Source organism: Chionomys nivalis, chromosome 21 (genome assembly GCF_950005125.1).
Source record: "Chionomys nivalis chromosome 21, mChiNiv1.1, whole genome shotgun sequence".
NCBI classification, from domain to species: Eukaryota; Metazoa; Chordata; class Mammalia; order Rodentia; family Cricetidae; genus Chionomys; species Chionomys nivalis.
The window spans coordinates 56,574,122-56,598,773 of record NC_080106.1 but is presented as its reverse complement, the minus strand read 5'-3'; the positions used below and the strand labels follow the sequence as shown (position 1 = coordinate 56,598,773).

Genomic DNA, 24,652 nt, shown 5'->3' with positions numbered 1-24,652 from the left:
CTGAAGTTCCTCATCCCCTACCCTATACTCCCTGGGCTCCCTGCAGGGGCTCTACACCCTGCATACTGCCTCTCTCTTCTTGTCCCACCCAGCTTGCAGCCAGAACCCTTCTTCCTTCTGCCCCCTTTCCTCTTTGGGCACATAACACCATCCAGCTCAGTCTGTCTGGTGCAGGGGGCAAATCCTCAGGGCAAGTAGACAGACGAGACTTCCTTTGGTTCACTGGCCTGCCTGCAACAAGCAAGGTAAGGGCTTTGTTTACGAACTAACCAACCTGCACGAAGATCTGATCTTGGCACCAGGAGAGACAGCAGCGGAGTGAGTTTGTGACCGGCGGCGGAAGCAGCCCTGGACAGGGAACTCTGAAGTTCCTCATCCCCCACCCTATACTCCCTGGGCTTCCTGCAGGGGCTCTACACCCTGCATACTGCCTCTCTCTTCTTGTCCCACCCAGCTTGCATCCAGAACCCTTCTTCCTTCTGTCCCCTTTCCTCTTTGGGCACATAACACCATCCAGCTCAGTCTGTCTGGCGCTGGGGGCAAATCCTCAGGGCAAGTAGGCAGGCGAGACTTCCTTTGTTTCACTGGCCTGCCTGCAACAAGCAAGGTAAGGGCTTTGTTTATGAACTACCCAACGTGCACGGAGGTCTGATCTTGTCACCAGGAGAGCCATCAGTGGGAGAGCTAATCTGGGTACCAGGAGAGCCGTCTTTGGGCACAGAGATCTGATATTGGTACCAGGAGAGACATCACTGGAGCACCAGGAGAGCTATCACTGCAGAGTGCCATCACTGGGAAGGTACATCAGTAGGCAAGGAGACCTGATCCGGTAAAAGAAGATCCATAGGGGAGCATTCGGAGAAAGAGATGGGCAGGCGCCAATGCAAGAATTCACCCAACAATCTGAAAAACTATATGAAACCACCAGAACCCAGCGACCTCACAACAGGAGGACATGAACACCTTAATCATGAAGAAGTAGATAAAACTGACTTTATGAAAGTGATTGACGCCCTTAAACAGCATGTAAAAAATGCCCTTATAGAAATGGATGAGAAGTATAACAGAAAGTTTGAAGATTTGAGTAAATCAGTGAATGATACCCTAGGAAACCAAGGAAAAACAATCAAACAGATAATGGAAACAGTTCAAGACTTAAAAACTGAAATGTAGGCAAAGAAGAAAACACAAACAGAAGGCCAGCTGGACAGGGAAAATCTAGGTAAACGAATAGAGACTACAGAAGCAAGCATAACCAACAGAATAGAAGAGATAAAAGAAAGAATCTCAGATTCTGAAGATACCATAGAGAAAATAATCACGCTGATCAAAGAAAACAGCAAGGCCAACAAATTCTAATCACAAAACATTCAGGAAATATGGGACACAATAAAAAGACCAAACCTAAGAATAATAGGAATAGAAGAAGGAGAAGAAGCGCAGCTCAACGGTCCAGAAAATATATTTAATAAAATTATAGAAGATAACTTTCCCAACCGAAAGAAAGATATACCTATGAAGGTTCAAGAAGCATACAGAACACCGAATAGGCTGGATCAAAAAAAAACATCCTCAGCCATATAATAATCAAAACACAAAGCATACAGAATAAAGAAAGAATACTAAGAACAGCAAAGGAAAAAGGCCAAGTTACTTATAAAGGTAAACCTATCAGACTTACACCTGACTTCTCTATGGAAACCATGAAAGCCAGAAGGTCCTGGATAGATGTACTGCAGAAACTAAGAGACCACGGATGCAAGCCCAAACTACTATACCCAGCCAAGCTTTCGTTCACTATAAATGGAGAAAACAAAATTTTCCAGGATAAAAACAAATTTAAACAATACGTAGCCACAAATCCAGCCTTACAGAAAGTAATAGAAGAAAAATCACTAATCAAGGAGTCCAACAAGGACCACAGTAACTCAGACATCTAAAGACCCTTTACCAGCACATCTCAAAGAAGGGAAACACACAAAATCAACTACTAAAAAAATGACCGGAGTTAACAACCACTGGTCATTAATATCACTTAATGTCAATGGAATCAACTCACCTATAAAAAGGCACAGACTAAGAGATTGGATACGAAAACAGGATCCAACATTCTGCTGTTTACAAGAAACACACCTCAACCACAAAGACAGGCACCTACTCAGAGTAAAGGGTTGGGATAAGGCTTATCAAGTAAATGCACCTAAGAAACAAGCAGGTGTGGCCATACTAATTTCTAACAAAGTTGACTTCAAACTTAAATCAATCAGAAGAGATGGAGAGGGACATTTTCTACTCATAACAGGAACAATTCATCAGGATGAAATCTCAATCCTGAATATCTATGCCCCTAATATAAAAGCACCCACGTACATAAAAGAAACATTGTTAAAACTCAAGGCAGCCATCAAACTGCACACATTAATAGTAGGAGACTTTAATACTCCTCTCTCACCAATGGACAAGTCAATTAGACAGAAACCTAACAGAGAAATAAGAGAATTAATGGAGGTAATGAATCAAATGGACTTAACAGACATCTATAGAATATTCCACCCAAATAGGAAAGAATATACCTTCTTCTCTGCAGCTCATGGAACCGTCTCAAAAATTGGCCACAGACTCGGTAACAAAGCAAACATTCACAGTTACAAAAAAATATTAATAACCACCTGTATCTTATCAGATCACCATGGATTAAAGCTAGAATTCAGCAACAATGCTACCCCCAGAAAGCCTACAAACTCATGGAAACTGAATAGCCAACTACTGAACCATACCTGGATTAAGGAAGAAATAAAGAAAGAAATTAAAGTCTTCCTTGAAGACAATGAAAATAAAGAAACAACATACTCAAACCTATGGGACACTATGAAAGCAGTCCTGAGAGGAAAGTTCATAGCACTAACTGCCCACTTAAAGAAAACAGAGAAAGCACACATTGGAGACTTAACAGCCCACCTGAAAGCTCTAGACAAAAAAGAAGCAGACTCACCTAGAAGGGGTAGAAGACTGGAAATAATCAAACTGAGGGCTGAAATCAACAAAATAGAATCACAGAAAACAATTGAAAGAATCAATGAATCAAAAAGCTGGTTCCTGGAGAAAATCAACAAGATTGATAAACCCCTATCCAAACTAATCAAACGGCAGAGAGAGAATTTGCAAATTAATAAGATCAGAAATGAAAAGGAAGACATAACCAGAGACACAGAGGAAATTCAGAGAATCATTAGATCTTACTACAAAAGCCTGTATGCCACAAAACTGGAAAATGTAAAAGAAATGGACGCTTTTTTAGATAAATACCATATACCAAAGTTAAACCAGGACCAGGTGAACAACCTAAATAGACCTGTTAGTCGTGAAGAATTAGAAGCTGTTATCAAAAACCTCCCTTCCAAAAAAAGTCCAGGACCAGATGGTTTCAATGTGGAATTCTACCAGAACTTCCAAGAAGACCTAACACCTATACTCCTTAATGTATTTCACAATATAGAAACAGAAGAGTCATTGCCAAATTCCTTTTATGAAGCTACAGTAACTCTGATACCAAAACCACACAAAGACCCAACCAAGAAAGAGAATTACAGGCCAATCTCACTCATGAACATCGACGCAAAAATCCTCAACAAAATTCTGGCAAACCGAATCCAAGAACACATTAGAAAAATTATCCATTATGATCAAGTAGGCTTCATACCAGAGATGCAGGGTTGGTTTAACATACGCAAATCTATCAATGTAATCCATCATATAAATAAACTGAAAGAAAAAAACCATATGATCGTTTCATTAGACGCTGAAAAAGCATTTGACAAAATTCAACATCCCTTTATGATAAAAGTCTTGGAGAGATTAGGGATACAAGGGTCATACCTAAATTTAATTAAAGCTATATACAGCAAGCCGACAGCTAATATCAAATTAAATGGAGAGAAACTTAAAGCCATCCCACTAAAATCAGGAACACGCCAAGGCTGTCCACTCTCTCCATACCTCTTCAATATAGTTCTCGAAGTTTTAGCAATAGCAATAAGACAACATAAGGGGATAAAGGGGATTCAAATTGGAAAGGAAGAAGTTAAACTTGCATTATTTGCAGATGATATGATAGTGTACATGAGCGACCCCAAAAACTCCACCAAAGAACTCCTACAGCTGATAAACGCCTTCAGTAATGTGGCAGGATACAAGATCAATTCCAAAAAATCAGTCACCCTCTTATACACAAAGGATATGGAAGCAGAGAGGGAAATAAGAGAATCATCACCTTTCACGATAGCCACAAATAGCATAAAATATCTTGGGGTAACTCTAACCAAGGTTGTGAAAGATCCATTTGACAAGAACTTTAAGGCATTGAAGAAAGAAATTGAAGAGGATACCAGAAAATGGAACGATCTCCCTTGTTCTTGGATTGGGAGGATCAACATAGTAAAAATGGCAATTCTACCAAGGGCAATTTATAGATTCAATGCAATCCCCATTAAAATCCCATCAAAATTCTTCACAGATCTTGAGAGGACAATAATCAACTTTATATGGAGAAACAAAAAACTCAGGATAGCCAAAACAATCTTATACAATAAAGGAACTTCTGGAGGCATTACCATCCCTGACTTCAAACTCTATTACAGAGCTACAGTAATGAAAACAGCGTGGTACTGGCATAAAAACAGAGCAGTCGACCAATGGAATCGCATAGAAGACCCGGATTTTAACCCACAAACCTATGAACAACTAATTTTCGATAAAGGAGCTAAAAGTATACAATGGAAGAAAGAAAGCATCTTCACCAAATGGTGCTGGCACAATTGGAAATCAACCTGTAGAAGAATGCAAATAGACCCATATCTATCACCATGCACAAAACTCAAGTCCAAATGGATCAAAGACCTCAATATCAATCTGAACACACTGAACCTGATAGAAGAGAAAATGGGAAGTACCCTAAACATATGGGCACAGGAGATCGCTTCCTATGTATAACCCCAGCAGCACAGACATTAAGGGCAACATTGAATAAATGGGACCTCCTGAAACTGAGAAGCTCCTGTAAAGCAAATGACACTGTCATTAAGACAAAAAGGCAGCCTACTGACTGGGAGAAGATCTTCACCAACCCCGCAACAGACAAAGGTCTGATCTCCAAAATATATAAAGAACTCAAGAAACTAGACTTTAAAAGGATAATTAACCCAATTAAAAAATGGGGCACTGAACTGAACAGAGAATTCTCATCAGAAGAAGTTAAAATGGCCAAAAGATACTTAAGGTCATGCTCAACCTCCTTAGCGATCAGAGAAATGCAAATCAAAACAACTTTGAGATATCATCTTACACCTGTCAGAATGGCTAAAATCAAAAACACCAAGGATAGCCTTTGCTGGAGAGGTTGTGGAGAAAGGGGTACACTCATCCATTGCTGGTGGGACTGCAAACTTGTGCAACCACTTTGGAAATCAATGTGGCGGTTTCTCAGAAAAATTGGGATCAACCTACCCCTGGACCCAGCAATAGCACTCTTGGGAATATACCCAAGAGATGCCCTATCATATGACAAAAGCATTTGTTCAACTATGTTCATAGCAGCATTATTTGTAATAGCCAGAACCTGGAAGCAACCTAGATGCCCTTCTATAGAAGAATGGATGAAGAAAGTGTGGAATATATACACATTAGAGTACTACTCTGCGGTAAAAAACAATGACTTCTCGAATTTTGCATGCAAATGGATGGAAATAGAAAATATGATCCTGAGTGAGGTAACCCAGACCCAAAAAGAAGATCATGGGATGTACTCACTCATAATCGGTTTCTAGCCATGGATAGGGGCCACTGAGTCTATAATTTGTGATCCTAAAGAAGCTAAACAAGAGGGTAAACCCAAGGAAAAACATATAGATATCCTCCCAGCTATGGGAAATAGACAAGATTGATGGGCAAAAAATGGGAATCTTGGGGGTGGGGTGGGATGGGGATGAGGGGTGATGGGGAGAGAAAAGTGTGAAGGAGAGGATGAGGGGAACTGGGGGAATCGGGGTGATTGGGGTTAAAGGAAGGTTGGATAGGGGAGCAGGGAAACTCATACCTTAGTTAAGGGAGCCACCTAAGGGTTGGTAAAAGACTGAACCTGGAATGGCTACCAGATGCCCAGGGCAATGTCCCCAGTTAGTTCATTGGGGCACCTAAGGATAGGGAACCTGAAATGAACCTATCCTATAATCATACTGATGAATGTCTTGCATATCGCCATAGAACCTTCATCTAGCGATGGATGGAGATAGAGCCAGAGACCCACACTGGAGCACCGGACTGAGCTCCCAAGGTTATAATGAGGAGCAGAAAGAGAGAGAACATGAACAAGGAATTCAGGACCATGAGGGGGGCACCCAACCACTGAGACAGGGGTGCCGATCTATTGGGAGCTCACCAAGGCCAGCTGGACTGCTACTGAAAAAGATATGGGATAAAACGGGACTCTCTGAATGTGGCGGACAATGAGAGCTGACGAGAGACCAAGGAGAATGGCACAGGAACTTTCATCTGGCGATGGATCGAGAGAGAGACAGAGACCCAATTTGGAGCAACGGTCTGAGCTCTTAAGGTCCAAATGAGGAGCAGAAGGAGGGAGAACATGAGCAAGGAAATCAGGACCACGAGGCGTGCACCCACCCACTGTGACAGTGGAACTGATCTATTGGGAGCTCTCCAAGGCCAGCTGGACTGGGACTGAATAAGCATGGGTTGAAACTGGACTCTCTGAACATGGCGGACAATGAAGGCTGATGAGAAGCCAAGGACAATGGCACTAGGTTTCGATCCTAATACATGAACTGGCTTTGTGGGAGCGTAGCCTGTTTGGATGCTCACCTTCCTGGACCTAGATAGAAGTGGGAGGACCTTGGTCTTCCTGTAGGGCAGGGAATTTGGACTGCTCTTCAGTATCGAGAGGGAGGGGGAGTGGACTGGGGGATGGAGAAGAGGAGTGGGGATAGGGGGAGGGGAGTGGGGGGAGGGGGCAATATGTGGGAGGAGGGGGAGGGAAATTGGAAACGGGGAGCAGTTGGAAATTTTAAGTAAAAAAGAATAAAAAAAAATGAGAAAAAAAGAAGTACAAAAAAATAATAAAAATAAATAAATAAATAAATAAATAAAAATTAAAGCAGACAAAGAGACACAAAGAATAATAAAGGAACAGGTTTCCTTCTGCATAAGGTTTTTGTAGTGTGATGTCTTAATCATAGTCCACCATCAAATACTTAGGAGTATCCTTAATGTTTAGATAGAATATTAGCAGCATGCAATAATTACATCCTAAGTTCTCAAGCAGAGGCAGCCTATTGCAAAGACCTTCTTTGCTGCCAGTTCCCATAGGCTGTTTTAAGTTAGAAAACTGAACAGCAACACTGAATGCTGTAGAGATGCACTTTGCTCAGTAATACTTGAATTGTTGCAATATTTGATTATCTATTTGGTTGTTACGGAAAAATTAACTGTAATTGATGGTTGTTGCCGTAATAGTATGTTGCCTGTATTTCTACCTCTAGTAATGGGCTTTATGTGCTAGATTTTAATATCCTTGAGCCTGATCAAGTGCACAGGTCTTTTTAAAAGAAACATGGTTTACTTACACAAAAATGATCAGTTTTGAGAGATCTTAATGTCCTTGAAGTCGTTTTTGTGGGTGTGAAAAAAATGGTGAGAATTTGATTTGTTCCTTCTTATTATAGTATTGAAATTAAGTCTACTTAATTTATCAAGTCATGTTCATGCCCTGATTTTATATACTTGTGTCTATCAAAAAAGGAATAAAGGAACAGGCACCACCTAAAAACAGGACAGGCAAGTAAAAACCATACTAGAAGGAAGAGGGAAGATATAACTCAAAACAATGCTTAAAAGATGGGTAGTCTCCAGGTCCACACACCCAGGTGAGGGTTCTGTGATGTCACATTTGGAAGGAGAACTTACCCTTAAAAGGGCGGTGTTGGGAGCCTGTGGAATTCCAAAGCCCACCCTGCTAGGTTTGATAAACATACTGACAGTGAACTCTCTCCTAGACAATGCAGGCAGCCTTCTATCAGTATTTCCTCATTCTGCTCCCAAGAACCCAAGCCCTGTGATACTCTGTGGAAAATCTAGAGCAAAGGACCAAAAGGACAATGACACGTGTCTCACTCCAGTAAAACCTTGGACTTCATCAGGAAACTTCATTCAGCAAGTGATGTATTCCTGTCCATTTTGTGACTGTATTGTCTCATTTTTGGTAACACCTAAGATCCAGATGCTGGCGTGAGTAGGCAGAGCAAGGAAAACAACTTTCGTTGACCTTGACTATTCTTGATGGGAGACTTTATAGTTGATTCAATATGATTATATGTTACTGGTTTGTCTAGGTTTTCTGCTTCATGATTCTCTTTTGAGGTGTGTGTATGTGTATGTGTACCTTAGAGACAATTTCATTTTTTTTTAAATTTAAAATTCTAGAGTTGGGGCAATTTTTTTAAATTTATTTATTTATTAAAGATTTCTGCCTCCTCCCTGCAACCGCCTCCCATTTCCCTCCCACTCCCCCAATCAAGTCCCCCTCGCTCGTCAGCCCGAAGAGCAATCAGGGTTCCCTGTCCTGTGGGGAGTCCAAGGACCCTCCACCTACATCCAGGTCTATTAAGATGAGCATCCAAATTTTGTTTTATTATTTTTACTTAGGAGTATCAGTATTTCCTCATCCTGCTCCCAAGAACCCAAGCCCTGTGATACTCTGTGGAAAATCTAGAGCAAAGGACCAAAAGGACACTGACACATGTCTCACTCAGGTAAAACCTTGGACTTCATCAGGAAACTTCATTCAGCAAGTGCTGTATTCCTGTCCATTTTGTGACTGTATTATCACAATGAACAAATTAAATCATAAATATGCAATAAAAATCTCAAGATTGGTGACTATTTGACATGTCTTACTCTGTACTGATGACAAAAAAACATCAAAATGAAGATTTTGTTATCCAGCTCTGCATGAACCTGTGGGAATCTGTGTCAAATAGAATGCCTGTTATTGTGATATTTGCAGGTGATATATAACCCTAAACTATTTTTCAAGATTTGTACAGATGATATTAATATAACCAACTTGATACAAAATGAAATACTTTGTTCTTTGCCTATTTAACTAAAAATTGTATCCAATTGTCACATGACTTTATATTTTTACATATAAATATAAATATTTTACTATACACTTAAATGTTATACAAAATCCTTTGGCTAAGTCCTTTGTGGTTGTTTCAATTAAATTTGGGGTATTACAGCAAATAGGCATCTGTTGACCTCTCTTTTTCATACGCTTCATCTGTTCATTTGAAAGTTTTCTCTTTTTTGTTTTTCTCCTTCCTTTATGGTCTCCATCTTCATTTTTGCAGAAATTTACCTTTTACATGTCAAAAACAGCTCACTTAAGGCTTCAGAGTTTTTAGTGATACTAGATCTTTCAGTGATACATTTTTTTTGTCCATTGTCTCCTTTCTAATATGTTTAAATGTTGGATCTTAATTCATGTATTTTTCCAGAGATTTTAAGTGAAGTGGGTACAACTACATTCTGTGGGCAAGATTTTCTCTCTGACATGAAAACCTCATGTGCCAGAGTGAATCTGCACATGAACTTCAGTTCACAGTCAGCAAAGACCAAACCAAACCTAGGACAGTGTGTGAGTAGAGAGAAGATAGGGTGTTGAATAGAAGTATGTATCAGTGGCAACAATCCAAACTCTGCCAGGTTGACACAAGCCTATTTAATAGAAGTTTTCTTTATAATGGCCATATTTTATATATATTACACAGCTGTATGAAATTGCCCTGCTTTTCTCAAAACAGCAAGTGAATATGAAGAGAATTTTAACTATCTCTAGTTCCAATCTAGAAGGTGTCTTTGTGTCCTGTGACCAGGTCTTACTCAGGTTGGTTTGATTTCTTCTTCTTTTCTGATCCTAAAGTTTATATTTGGATTTACTTTTCTGTCTGGTCCCTCTGGTTTTTTTTCTTCTGAACATGTTGGCAACAATGGTGATTATTATGTTGAACCTCAGAGGTTTAAAACAGGATGCAACTAATGAAATGAACAGGAAGCTCCCTGTTGATCTGTGGGGCTGTGACACTGGCTAAATTGGAGTTGGTTACTTAAATTTGCCCTTATATTTTTTATAAATTCCTAAGCAGGTTAAATTTGCCACTTTAATAGGTCAGAAAGAAGCGATTCAGACACAACCAGGTCCGCATGCCATCTCTGAGCCGCAGATCCTTCTCCCTCCACGCATGAACTCTATGGACCAGGAACACACAGAAGGGATCTGGGGAGGACAGGTGAGTCAAACCAGTGCTTAATTTTGCTCTGGATCCCAGGAATGGGATGATGGGAAAGCCTGTCAAAGAACACTTTTAACTGAAAAGTTAATTCTCTCTAGTCATTTTTGTTTTCATTTTAAGGGTTATGAAAACTATGAATTTTGCTCTGGATCCCAAGAATAAGTTGGGAAAGCCTGTCAAAGAATACTTTTAAACTGAAAAGTTAATTCTCTCTAGTCATTTTTGTTTTCATTTAAGGATTATAAAAATATACAGATACTGTATTCAAAATCTAACATTCAATCTGTTTCTAAATTTACATACACAAACTTGAACAAGGGCTGAATATAATTTTTCTATGTGTTTCTTCTCTTTAATTGAAAGGCTAACAGTAATACTTGTTTAGAGGCTTGTTTATTGTAAGAACCAATCAAATATGGCCATCAGAAGAATTGTATGCCTGTGTAGATTTTATATATATAAAATATGATATGTGCATTTTAGTATGCCCAGGTCCTTCCCATACTTTTATGAGGAGGGCTGTGATACTATACCTCACTGCTCATGCTATTTACATTCAGAACCTGTATCTCCACTTAAATAAATGTAGACATAACTTCTAGCACTTTCCAGATTGAAATGATTTTCATTTTAATGTTTGTGGGTGTTAAAATAGAGATATTATGTACTGGAAGGCCAAATATTTTAACAACTTAAAAGTGGTATAAACCTGACAACTTACAATAGGGGCATCTAATAGTCAAGACAATAAGTTAAAAAAAATAACATAGCTCTATCTAAGCAAATTTGGCTTATTATCATATATCTGAGCCAGTGTAGAAAATAGGAGCATAGCAAAATCTAAACATAGAAGAGAGTTAGCCTCCTGGCTTAAGCCATAAGGTCAGACTTCCATCTCTGATAGTCTGTATGTAACCTTTGCAGACAAATTCAGACAGGATGAAAGAAACACTATGCAGTTGTTCTTTTAAAGATTCTAATTTGACAGAAGTTACTCAAATGCCAACTGAGAAGTACCTGTCCATGATTAAACCTGCAATCCCAAAGAAAACTTTCTTTGTTAGTGAAGGCAAAATTTGGGTCAGAAGTACAAAGATAATAAAGGTTTTTGTTAAAACCAAACAAAAAAATCTATTTTTATAATAATCCTCTGCTCAACTGGAAATGCTGCCGGTCCCATTTCTTTGGGGATATAATATAAGAAAATAGCATCTTTTAAGACACTGTTTCTAAATACACAGTTCCTGGATGAGAAGTATAAAAGAACGGAATTAAATGAGACAAGTTTAAAATAAAACCTGGAATTGAAGTGATAACAAATAATAGAATCTATAAAGTAGAATTCTTAATAATCAAACTAATTTGCCATAGATATTCACAGGCATCTAGAAATTTCTGGACTAATTCTATAGTAATTTATTGTGTACGTTACTAATACTGTTGCTATTGCCTACATTCCAATTGACATCATATATCATATTGTACAGTTATTTGTTTTCAATTTACAAATTAAATAGATTCCAATTTCCATTGTCATGAAAGCAATATAGAGTTTGTGTTGAAGCATTTTTATTTTTTTAAGCTGGTATAATCTCTGCAAGGTATGAAGTGGCATACTTAAGGCCAATTGATTCTTACCATGTAAAATAAATGTATTTCTTTATTAGTTAATTAGTGTCATGAATTTTATAATTAGAGATAGAAAGATAAAATGTTGAGTAATAAATAGAATAGTTTTATTATGCTTCAGCCTTGGAATGAAAAAGTAAAAGATTTTCTAGATCAGGTGAGGCAAAATATTAAGTGAGACAAAACTGATTAAGGCTAAAGATAACAAGAGTAGTGATATCAAGATACTAATGTAATATCATAAGCATAATAGGGAGCAAGTTCTGCCTGCTTCAGAAGGCTTGAAGCCATCATTTTATGAAATGCTGAGTCTAAGGATGCTTTTCAATATAATTTGTTGAATGTCAAGAGCCACTGAACATTTTTGTGCTGAGATATGAAGAACTAAATATGAAGGCAAGACTGACTTCCTAATGAGTCAGTGTACTTTCAAGATGGAAATAGGACACCAGTTGGAAAGCTACATATCATGGAGTATTATTAACCTTAAGTTCATGTGTCTACTATGGTGTTCCTTGATAACTACAGATTTAATGAATAGATCAATAAGAATTGGTCCAATTGACAATTTTAATGATAGAAGAGATTACAATTAAAAGGGGATGATCATTCTTGGATACCAAAATAATTATGAAAAACAATGTTAAGGCATTGGGTTACAACTGAACTCTGTTTTAGACTTGATTTTTTTTATATTTTTCCTTCATTTTTTTAAACTTAGTTATTCATTATAACCCAGGCTGGTTTCAAGCTTGCAATCCTCTGCTTCTGCCTCCCAAAGCTGGGATTGCAGGCATATGCCATCTCACCTAACTTAGATGCAATGACTCTGAGTTTAAGCCGTGAAGAGAGTGTCGCTCCCTATCCTTCGTCGCTGTCATTTATCCTACTCGCAGATTAATGATACAGACTTAGAAAACAGTCCTGGCTAACTAAAACCATCAAAATCACCAATGTCTGATTATAGTAACAGGAAGTAACAAAACAAGGGGGTCAGTAGATCTGAAATCGACCTCTTAGCAGTCACATAAAATTGTTATCTTTGTAGTGTTTACTGCCTCCTAATAGATATGTGTTAATTATATAGACCAAATATGCAGGGTAAATATAAGGCAAGCACAGTATGTATGGGAACTTATACCAGGTAAATAAAGAATCCATAGTTATTTAATAACTGGTATAGAACAAAAACTGAGGTAGGTTTGCAATTTATATTATATTTCTGAATATGTTTACTTACATAAGTATAGCTATGCTTGTTTTTAAAGGAGGAGAATATTGAAGCACAATATAGTTAATGACACCTCAAAATCAACAGTTAGTGAACAGAATAACTGAGATTTGAAGGAGGAAGAAAAGGTGTCATTTGTAAAATAACCAGAAAAAAGCACAAATCAAATTATTCAAATATAGGGATTTAAACAAAAATTAATTTAAGCGTGTATGTATTTACCATGTGTACACATACTGCATATAACGGTGGGAATATGCGTGTCAAGGCATGTGTGTTGAGGTCAGAGGACGATTTCAGTAACTGTTTTTTTCTTTTTTTTTCTCCCACCTTGTTTCAAAGCAAGTTCTCTTACTTTTTCTGCAGTTGGGATACACACAGGAACTTCTGGCAGATTCTGCTGTCTCTGCTTCCCATGTTACTGTAGGATTGCTGGGTTAGAGATGTGGGCGACCACTATCACATGTGACTTTGTTTTTACTTTTTAGTAATGTAGGCTCCAATGATAAAACGGGTTATCAGTCTTGTGCAGCAAGAATTTTTTTCGCCAGTTGAGTTGTTTACCATCCCAATTGAAACAATAAGAATCAGAAAAAATGGCCATTGAGGTTACTTTTCTTAAATGATTATATAAAGTAGTTACAAGGTTTGAATGGGACAAGTGAGGTGGTCAACTTAGTAGAACAAGTGATCTATACGTAACAATATGGGAGGCAGAAGGGAAATGTATACCTTTGCATATTCTGATAATACTGAGAAATTAGAAATTCAAACACAGGTAATACAATAATATGAATATTTGAAACTCTGGATTTCTCTAAGAGTAAAACTCCAAGTTTACACAAATATTTTTAAACATCACATCCACAGGCGCAAATATCTTAGACATGAAATGCTGAGGCCTTGCTCAGATGTTTTGCTTTTTTCCTCTATGATGCTTTCTTTCTCTTTATAGGATGGGCAATAGAGCCTGAAAAGAACAAAAGACGTCCTGACATGCCATCTGCTTACCACGCAGGTTTTATAAAATTTCCAGGGTCCCATGATGTTCCTGGCCTCTTTGTCACTGTGAGAAAGACTGATGTGCCAAATCAGCTCTGCCTAAGACACAGATTGATTGCTCTCTACCTGCTGCCAAGTGGTTTGGAGAAAGCTCTGTCATCTCAAAATTTGTGTTAATCTATGCAATGCTGTCACTACTAAATACCCATGTCATGGAGAGCCAATGGTAATACTACTGAAGCATTTTTAAAACAATCAGAGAATAGCTAACTTGAATTAACAATCATTAATTAACATTCCCCAGGTACATGACTGACCTTTCAATATTACAACAATGTACAGAGAAAATGGGAATTTTATCTCAGCATATCTTGCTTCTAATTCTCAGTTGGTTCCTCTTAACTGATTAATGCCCATTCCTTAGGTTGGATATTTACAGGTTGTAGCTAGAATTTTACCTGTTAATACTAATATGTGGACCAACAATCAGAGCTTGATAGATGGCTTCATCTTATTGGGATTTTCTGACCAGTCTTGGCTGGAGACACCTCTCTTTGTAATATTTTTGGTGGCCTACATCTTTGCCTTATTCGGTAATATCTCCATTATCCTAGTTTCCAGACTAGACCCCCAGCTTGACAGCCCCATGTACATTTTTGTCTCCAATCTTTCTCTTCTGGACCTCTGCTATACTACCAGCACTGTCCCTCAGATGTTGGTCAACCTTAGTGGTCCAGAAAAGACCATCAGCTATGGTGGCTGTGTGGCCCAGCTTTATATTTTCTTGGCCTTAGGCTCAACTGAATGCATACTTCTGGCCATCATGGCCTTTGACCGCTTTGCCGCCATCTGCAAGCCCCTTCACTATCCTGTTATCATGAGCCAGAGACGGTGCATTTATATGGCCACAGGGACCTGGATTAGTGGCTTTGCAAACTCTCTTGTGCAGTCCACTCTCACTGTGGTAGTCCCCAGGTGTGGACAGAGGGTAATAGACCATTTCTTCTGTGAAGTCCCAGCTCTTCTGAAACTAGCTTGTACTGATACAACTGCAAATGAAGCTGAACTCAATGTTCTTGGAGCTTTGCTGCTCTTAGTGCCACTGAGCCTCATCCTGGGCACCTATGTATTCATTGCTCAAGCAGTACTGAAACTCCGTTCTGCTGAAAGTCGCTGGAAGGCCTTTAACACATGTGCATCACATCTGCTGGTGGTCTTCCTATTCTACTTCACAGCCATCAGTATGTATGTTCAGCCTCCCTCAAGCTATTCTCATGATAGGGGCAAGATCATGGCTCTGTTCTATGGCATTGTTACACCTACACTCAACCCATTCATCTATACTTTGAGGAACAAAGATGTGAAGGCTGCTCTGAGGAGGACACTGACGAAGGAGTTTTGGGTCAAGCCAAGGTAGTCACTAAAGAAAGACCATCAAAGCAAGAATATTCATATTTGCCTCTCAAAGAAGTTTCTGTAGTTGGAATTGATGAGAGAACCATCTAACAGATGCCATGGAGTTCACAAGAGTAACTGGATCTAGAAGGAAACTATCAACTCTTGGTTAAACCTGTACTACACTTAGGTACCTATAAAAGTGCAATAGATCCTTCATTGTTACAATAACTTTAATGCTTGAGCTCTGGGCAGGACTGAACGCGATGATTGAGGAGTTCATACAGCACCATGTGACCATGCCATTTGGTGAGTCACAGCAACAAAAGAAAATACGACTTTCTTCTGTTAATCCTGAGATTCACAAGAGAAAAGAAGTCTATCGTTTTGAGCTAAATTTTAAGGAAACTTGACTTAAATACTAAATACTGACCAATGTGGACTTTTGTTAGGACCACTCCTTGGAAATTCCAGTTACCTGACGCTTAGGTGGGTGGAGTTTACAGGTTAAATTTGGGTATTACTCTCCCCACTTGAGTTATATCCTGGGTCAAATCTTTGACTCTGTGATGGGTACCTGCTTATATTTGTATCTAATAACCATCTGCTTAATGGCACCCAAATAGGAATCATCATTTAGTTATTGTATCAATGGTGTAAGAGCCAAGAGTAATTAGAAAAAGCAAAAGGCCAAAGGCCCTGTGATGGTTGACTTCTGAGTTACTATCTAGAAGAAGCCTGGAAATAGATGGGGCAACAGTCATTTATTTTATCTCAGGCCTCCTTTTTGTAATATTTCTTTGAGTACAGCCAGACTGTAATCCTGAATGGTTTGTTTAAAAACATTTTTTTTCTTAAATCCATCTATTACATCTTTTCTGTATAGAGCAGGCCAAGTGTCCTATTATATTTCAGAACCATTTTAGTTAAGGAACCATTCAGTTAAATAAAGGAAAAAATTTCCTGTTATACCAATTGACATTATAGCTAGCCATTTTGTCTCTGATGCCAGGGAGTTACTCTCATCTGTAACTACTTCAAGCTGAAACTAGAGCATCTTTATCAGGACCCAGGAAGGCTAACGGGCTAGTCAGAAGCTGGGCAGTGGGACATTTTCAGAAGCATTTTATAGTTAATCCACCTGAAGAAACAGGGTCAATCACATCAGCTGGACTGGTTGGCATTAGCTTTTCACAAAGTCGGTAGCTCAGCAGTTTGTAGTCTGCAGGTGATCACTGGATGGAGTCTTTAAGCCAAGTAGAAATATGCTGAGATAAATATAGACTAGGGACAAGGGTTAAAATTTAGAAACTGAAAGAAAATATTACTGTGGAAATTTTAGACCCATGGCCCTAGTCATTGGGGAAGGGGAGGAATTCTAAGACCAGGAGAGATCCCATCCTCAGGAATGGACTGATGAGGAAATGGCTGTACTTATCCGGAGTCTACTTGACCTGTGGCAGGTGATCATTCTTATGACAGTCTTTTGACATTCTTACAACTTCTTTAGTTCCCTAAAACTTAGATGAATTTTTAGTTTACAAAAAATGATAAAAATAAAATCTAGACATTATCATTGTATTGAAATCCACACTGTAGAAAAATCAGCTAACAGGTGTCTGCAAAACAACTGGAAAAGATTTATACCTTGGAGTCATAATAAAAGCTATGGTTTGGGGTTAAAAGTCATGAACTTTTTTTCTGTCCAGAGAGTCAGATATATGTCTTTAGCCCAATGAAAAGCACCTTTAAGTCTATACTTAGAAGACAACCAAAGGAATTTTAATATCTTGAGCTTGTGTAAGTAGTCAGTGTTCTACCAGCTTATCAGAACTCCATTGACCAATGTTTAAACTCTGAACCTTTGAAATCTTAGTATAATAATGGCATAGGAAGGGAAAAAAATCTGAAGCATTTTTTGTTTTTATATTCCTTAAATTGTCTTTTGAGACCCTCAGAACTTATCAAAACTTTTTATATTCTAAAACCTTGATATGCATCAGAGAAATTTATTCTATCTAATCATTTACCAGAGACAGAAGTTGTCATTACTGGAAGCAGTTACTACAAAACACGTTCCTGTTTGTGGAAAGTTATACCTGAGACCTGTCTGTCCTTTCAATTGAAGTCTGTGAGCAAGGCAAACCTGTTTGCTTTGTCTTAACAAGAGACCTAGCAGCTTTAGATGAATTGACTAATGAGCTACCAAGGTGGCTGCACCCTAGTGGGAAGGAACTTGTTGGCAATGGAATTCACAGCAATACAACATAAAATAATATACGCTCATTTGTATTAATAAACCTGTGCATAGTATTAATGTTCATTCTTCAAGTAGTGTAATTCTCATTGTCCATGTGCTGTTGAGAGTAAATTGAAACATTACACTTTGAGTTTTTTAGTGTTTCTTAAAGTCTAGATAAAATGCAAGCATTAAATATTAAAACTTTTATTTTATATTGGAACAGGATATGCATATTTATGTTATGACAATAATATGAATTTCTAAACAAAATCACCAAATGAATATTTTGCTGTTGTAAGGTTGTTCAGGTAATTTCCCAAGCCCAACTCTGTCCACGTCACAAACTTGCCAGAGAAATATCACAGATTGGATGTAAAAATCACCTTGAATTTTTTGACCATATGAATGTGATTTATATCTTTATATAAATGCTTCCTAGTGTTACAGTGTTAGAATACACTGAGAGAGACCAAAGACTTAGACTCAACTCAAATTTAGATTAAATGAATTTATTCTTACTGCTAGCAGAAGGACAGCAGACTTAGAGCCTAACCACATGCTGTGTCATAAGGAGCTACAAGAAGGATTTATAAAGGTGAGCATCAAGGGTGTAGATTAAAATTATCTATGGAACTCACAGCTAGGCAAGAAAATTGTTTTATTGCTCTTAGATGTTTCTCTTTTCTGCTGTAATAAAAAGACCACATCATCCCAATCCCACAGCAAAGTTTACAAGAGCAGAAATACCATCTGCAGGCCACTAGACTCCCACAAGCATTCCAGGACAAAGGTCAGTGGCCACTAGGGGATGTCTGGTATCATTTTAAGTTTCTTTAGCCACCACAGAGGAGTTATGTGTGAATTACTACACAGGGTTGAGCACTCTGGAGGCAATGTCACTAACTGATTGGGAGAAAGTATGAAGTAACAGTGCCATCAGCTTAGGGCTGGCTGTCACAACCTACGCTACAAAAAAGTTAACGTATCTAAACACAAGGTTAAGTGAATTAAAGAATGTATAATATCATGCAGGCAAATCAAAATAGTTTAATGGTAAAAACAATGAAAACTCTTTGTTTTCCTTGAAAGGAATTTAAAATATTAGTAAATGTACTAACCATATTCACAAATTTTGCAAATAGACAGTGGCCACCAAATAGACACATATTTAATAAGGTAAAGATATTCATATTGTTAGATTTCAAGCCCAGCACAAATAGCTGACATGCCTATTTAGTAAAACAAAGTAGATGCTGGCTGTCCAGTTCTCCCTGCATCCTTTAGTCCCTACCTATAGCAATGTCCTTCTGACAGGCATACCCTTCCCCCTACCCTAAACTTCTCCAGACCAGGGGGTGGGCTGCCCTTCTCACAACTGTGTTTGAACTAACCATTTTGGTTGCCTGGTCTTTTGTCTATTCTCTTTTAGGCCTCCTGACTACTGCACCTGGTCTCCTTCTCTCCCCTATCCCTTCCTCTCACCTTCTCCTCGCATGGCTATGCTTTCCTACACATTTATAGTGAACTTTCTCCTCCACCATATTTGGGAGTAGTCATATCCTTTCTTTTTTGTTTCTTTTGGTCATTCACATATCAGAACAAACTGTTGTCATGGTTACAATTTCCATACTATGTAACAGCAAATAAGAATCACTTTTACCTGACTAATTTAGTATCTGTAACTCAATCTGCTGTCATTTCTTGTCCCCAGTAACTACCAATAGCAGTTCTACTCTCAATATCCATAAAATCAGTCACACAGTCCAATCAGCATAATGCCATTGACTAGCATGATGCCTTGAAGATAGGTGATCAGGATCCATACAAACTAAGTTATGACACAAGACTAAAGAATTGACATAAATTTGAGACCAGCAGAAAGCAACGACCTTCTGAACAAGCCACCAGCTAGGCACCACGCTCTCAGATACATAAGTCTGTAAGAGATATTTCACATGCAAACGTAATTAATTATTAAAATGGAAGCTTGAAAATAATCACCTGTACAGTTATTTTAGGAAACATATGGTGTTTGGAGGAAACTTTGAGTTCATATAATGCTAAAATGGGTTAATTCTAAGATTCCTTAGCATTAATTATAATTGTAATTGTAAGTTCATGTAAATGTATTCCTACTAAATAGTTGCCTTTTTACATTAATCCAACATGCATGAGTTTATCAAGGATGAGTTATCACCTTAGAACCTTCATCTGGCAATGGATCGAGGTAGAGACAGAGACTCAATTTGGAGCAACGGTCTGAGCTCTTAAGGTCCAAATGAGGAGCAGAAGGAGGGAGAACATGAGCAAGGAAATCAGGACCACGAGGCGTGCACCCACCCACTGGGACAGTGGAACTGATTTATTGGGAGCCCACCAAGGCCAGCTAGTCTGGGACTGAATAAGCATGGGTTGAAACTGGACTCTCTGAGCATGGTGGACAATGAAGGCTGATGAGAATCCAAGGACAATGGCACTAGGTTTCGATCCTAATACATGAACTGGCTTTGTGGGAGCTTAGCCTGTTTAAATGCTCACCTTCCTGGACATAGATAGAAGACCTTCGTCTTCCCGCAGGGCAGGGAATTTGAACTGCTCTTCAGTATCGAGAGGGAGGGGGAATGGTGTGGGGGGATAAGAAGAGGAGTGGGGATAGGGGGAGGGGAGTTGGGGGAGGGGGCAATATTTGGGAGGAGGGGAGGGAAGTGGGAAACGGGGAGCAGGTGGAAATTTTAATTAAAAAAAAGAATAAAAATAAAAATTAAAAAAAATAAAAATAAATAAAAGGAAATGTACTCATTGTAGAGAAATCTATGGACACAACTGTAGAAGGCAGATTTAAAGACTATTTATTTCTCATCTATAATACTTAGACCATAACATTAAGTTAAATCAAGAGCATCATTAGTAACTCTCCACTGGAGTGAGTCCCTGAGAGAGAGTTCCTCAAAATTCCACACTTTGAACTTGCAGTGTTTACCTGAGACCCAGCCTGAAGGAACGTCCCCTGGTGCCTGGGCAGCTTCAGGAACCAAGCTCTTAATGAGGAGTTAAAGCATCCCCTGACATACTCAGTTTTGTATGAGAGCCCCTTAGTCCTTTTCTTACACGAAAATCTCACATCTAGATTCTAGAACAGAGAATCTCAAGACCCAGTAAATCCAAGAATCTCAAGGATCCAGTGAAATTTGTTCCCACTGACTAAGGTCAGCATTGGTAAGTGAAACTTCTCCAAATTCGATAGAATTCACTTGACATTTAAGTAGCATGCAGGAGCATCCATGTCAGCTATCAGTGGAATGACTTCTAATGAGACTCTCAATTTCCTTTCCCAAAGAATAGTTTAAACAGACTGGAAAATACATGCAGAGAGTGAGTCCAGAAAAGACATGAATTATAGTGACCTCCATATATGTGGTATGGGTTGCCTTACATGAGCCCTTCTTGGGCTGTCTGTTAAGCTCAAGAAAATTTTTAGCCAGGGAAATAATGTGACTATCTTAAAATTCTCAAATATTTTCCAAGCAAAAGAGATGGAATCCTAGAGCAAGAATTTTATGAAATGTCAAAATACAGTTTAAAAAAAGACAAAACAGCATAGACTTATTATATGATTTGTTCCTTAAGAGCAATCTAGGAAATCATCATTGTTAGACACAGGTGTTGAATAAGTTACAATGAGAGAAGAACTAGAAGATCAGTCAGGGAACATCTTGGGAAGATAGTGTTTGGAATGTTAAGGTTTTTGGATATCACTTATAATAATGAAATCAGCAGAAATTAAAGTATGAAGTTAAGAAAGTCAGCTCAGAATAACATTGAAGCATGATTGGGACTGTATAAAGCTGAGGAATGAAACTGGCAAAGATGAGAGACTCATCTTTAAAGTAGCAAGATGTAATAGCTAAAGAAATATTTAGCAGATAAAAATTTAATGTTGTTTGAATGTGAAAATGGAAGAAATATGACAGAGATGTGGAGCTGACCCAGCTGGAAGTAGCTAACCAGGAATCATTACATGAGCCTCTGAAACAGGAGCAAAGCAGTAACAGAAAGGAGATTACAGGAAAATAAAGAAACCAGGGCTTGCTCATTCTCTAAAATGGGTAAGATACACTATCTATCTAATTTAATACAGAGATACACACATACATACACAGAGCACAACACAGCGATCAATATGAATGGTTCATTGAGAGAGAATACCACACTGTAATGAAGTAGTTACTGAGACGAAATGCCGATGGGCACATATGTCGATAGTGACTGAGAAAGGAGAAAAGCTAAAGAGAACTTTATTCCTGTACAGATAGAAAAATGAAAAATTTAACATATAATTGCCTTCATGTGATCTCTGAAGTGACATAGTTTTCCTCCATTTATTCTGGATTATTCCTAACCATTTATAAGTTGTACCAGTAACTGAATTCTCTATATTTATCATAGAAGGCTGCAGTGTATTTATTATTACTACTATTTTAGTATTGTTATTAGTAGTAGTAGTAGTAGTAATACTAGTATTTGGTATTTTGATATTTGTGTAACAGCCCTGGAACTCACTTTGTACACCAGGCTAGTCTCAAACTCACAGAGATCTGCCTGCCTCTGCCTCCCAAGTATGGGAATGAAAAGTGTGTACCACCACAGCCTAGCTGATTGCTGTTAAATGTGGTGTATTATTTTGATGCTAAGGTTACATGTAGAAAAGATGAAGCTACTATATTGACCTCATTTTTACTGGTTTTATTGAAGCAAAGCTATTTCCAACATCATTCAATTTTTCTAATTTTGACAAGTCAGGTTCTATTTGAGAAAATTCTCATGACTTGTTAATCACATTTAGGGTTTCTATTTCCAGAAAAACTGCTAAATATTTGTCAGAATTGAATGGTAACTAAACCCAGGATTGACAAATTCTTCCTAATATCAGTAGTTTTATTCTGTCTTTTCCTAAATAGAGCTAAGCGTCGAGCCTCGAGAGTGACCCTAATGAATGTAAGCTTGAAGACTGGGTTCCTCCTCATGGGGTTCTCTGATGAGCGTAAGTTGCAGATTTTACATGCAGTGCTCTTTTTGATGACATACCTGCTGGCCATCATGGGCAATCTGCTCATTATCACCGTCATCACCTTGGACCATCATCTGCATTCTCCAATGTATTACTTCTTGAAGCACCTTTCTCTTTTGGACCTCTGCTTCATCTCTGTCACTGTCCCCCAATCCATTGCAAACTCACTCAAGGACAACGGTTTCATTTCCCTTGGTCAGTGCATGCTTCAAGTTTTCTTCTTCATATCTTTGGCATCATCAGAAGTAGCTATCCTCACAGTGATGTCTTATGACCGGTATGTCGCCATTTGTCGGCCTCTTCAGTATGAGACAATTATGGATAACCTTGCCTGCAAGCGTGCTGTGATAGCTGTCTGGATGGCAGGAGGCCTATCTGGGTTCATACACACAGCTGTTAACTTTTCAATTCCTCTTTGTGGGCAGAGGATTATTCACCAGTTCTTCTGTGACATTCCCCAAATGCTAAAACTAGCTTGTTCTTATGAATTCATTAATGAGATTGCAGTGGCTGCATTCACAACATCCACAGCCTTTGTCTGCTTGATCGCCATTGTGTTCTCCTACGTTCAGATCTTCTTAACGGTGATGAGGATTCCGTCAGCTGATGGTCGGACGAAGGTATTCTCTACCTGCTTACCACACTTGTTTGTAGTCTCTTTCTTCCTCTCAGCTGCAGGCTTTGAGTTTCTAAGACCCCCTTCGGATTCCCTGTCAGCTATGGACCTCACATTCTCCATAGTCTACACTGTAATACCTCCAACACTCAATCCAGTTATCTACAGCTTGAGAAACGAAGCCATGAAAGCAGCTCTGAAGAAACTGTTGTCAAAAGAATAATTTTCTCAGAGAATGGTATGTTTTAAAACTATAATTAAATTCTAAAAAGACAACAAATTAAGAGGCATTGATACTATAACCAAGATTGGAGCGATGAATTGGATTTCTTTTAGGATTCTGTTTCTGTGTTTCTACTATTTATGCCCTTCTCAGAGATAATTCTATCAAATGAAAGGTAATTGACCAGTGAGGATATGTATTTCCTTCTTTTCTCCAATTCTAATATTATTTCAAATCATCTTTTAGCAATACCCAGTAAATAAGATAGAAGGAAAAGTTAGTGACGGCATGATCAAATTCAACTTAATTTTAATAAATACATTCAGAATGCCGTTAGTTAAACTGATTTTGTCTGTGTGATACTTGGTCCCTTGTTGCTGTACATAATTCTCTATAGAGTCAAGTTTCCTGTCATTTTTAAATAGTTGCAAGGTTTTCTTGCTACTAAAGAGCATAGTAACTGTTTACATAATTTATACAGTGCCTAGCAAAATTCACACACCTTCTATATATTTTCCTAATCCAAGTGAACCAATTCTTAGTTTTACTACATTTTCCCTTATTGCTAATGATGGAACCAAATTTAGAGAAAGTGGGTTTTTGACATTTTTCAAATAAAAATTGTTGAAGTTATGATTTACATTTTTTTTCTAATAGGAAGCTACCAATATGTCTGACAACATAAATTCTTTGGTTCCCAAGTATAATTTTTGTGTTTACATGGGATTATAAAAGTAGGGACATAGGACTACAACTCACTAATAAAGTAAGTACCAATCTGAAAAGGTTCAAATTAAATCTTACCCATCTGATACAAAGAGACTACAGTGCCAGTGGCCATGTTAGAGGAGAAGCAGGTGGCAGTTGAAGTTCAGGAAGCCA

The 24,652-nt window shown here is 38.3% G+C and overlaps 2 protein-coding genes across 2 annotated transcripts; both read left to right on the top strand.

Moving 5' to 3' along the window:
• The first annotated feature begins 14,698 nt into the window (after positions 1–14,698).
• On the top strand, positions 14,699–15,643 carry LOC130863785 (olfactory receptor 2B2-like). The gene has a single exon (XM_057754066.1). It carries the CDS (start codon positions 14,699–14,701, stop codon positions 15,641–15,643), a length of 945 nt encoding a protein of 314 aa, XP_057610049.1.
• Positions 15,644–22,849: 7,206 nt separating this feature from the next.
• Positions 22,850–23,770, top strand: LOC130863818 (olfactory receptor 14J1-like). Its single transcript, XM_057754113.1, has one exon. The coding sequence runs from the start codon at positions 22,853–22,855 to the stop codon at positions 23,768–23,770; it is 918 nt and encodes a 305-aa protein (XP_057610096.1). The 5' UTR covers positions 22,850–22,852.
• The last annotated feature ends 882 nt before the right edge of the window (positions 23,771–24,652 follow it).

Excerpts from the sequence above, each read along its gene's own strand:
- LOC130863818 (XM_057754113.1), top strand. The coding sequence starts at position 22,853 with ATGAATGTAAGCTTGAAGACTGGGTTCCTCCTCATGGGGTTCTCTGAT.
- LOC130863785 (XM_057754066.1), top strand. The coding sequence starts at position 14,699 with ATGTGGACCAACAATCAGAGCTTGATAGATGGCTTCATCTTATTGGGA.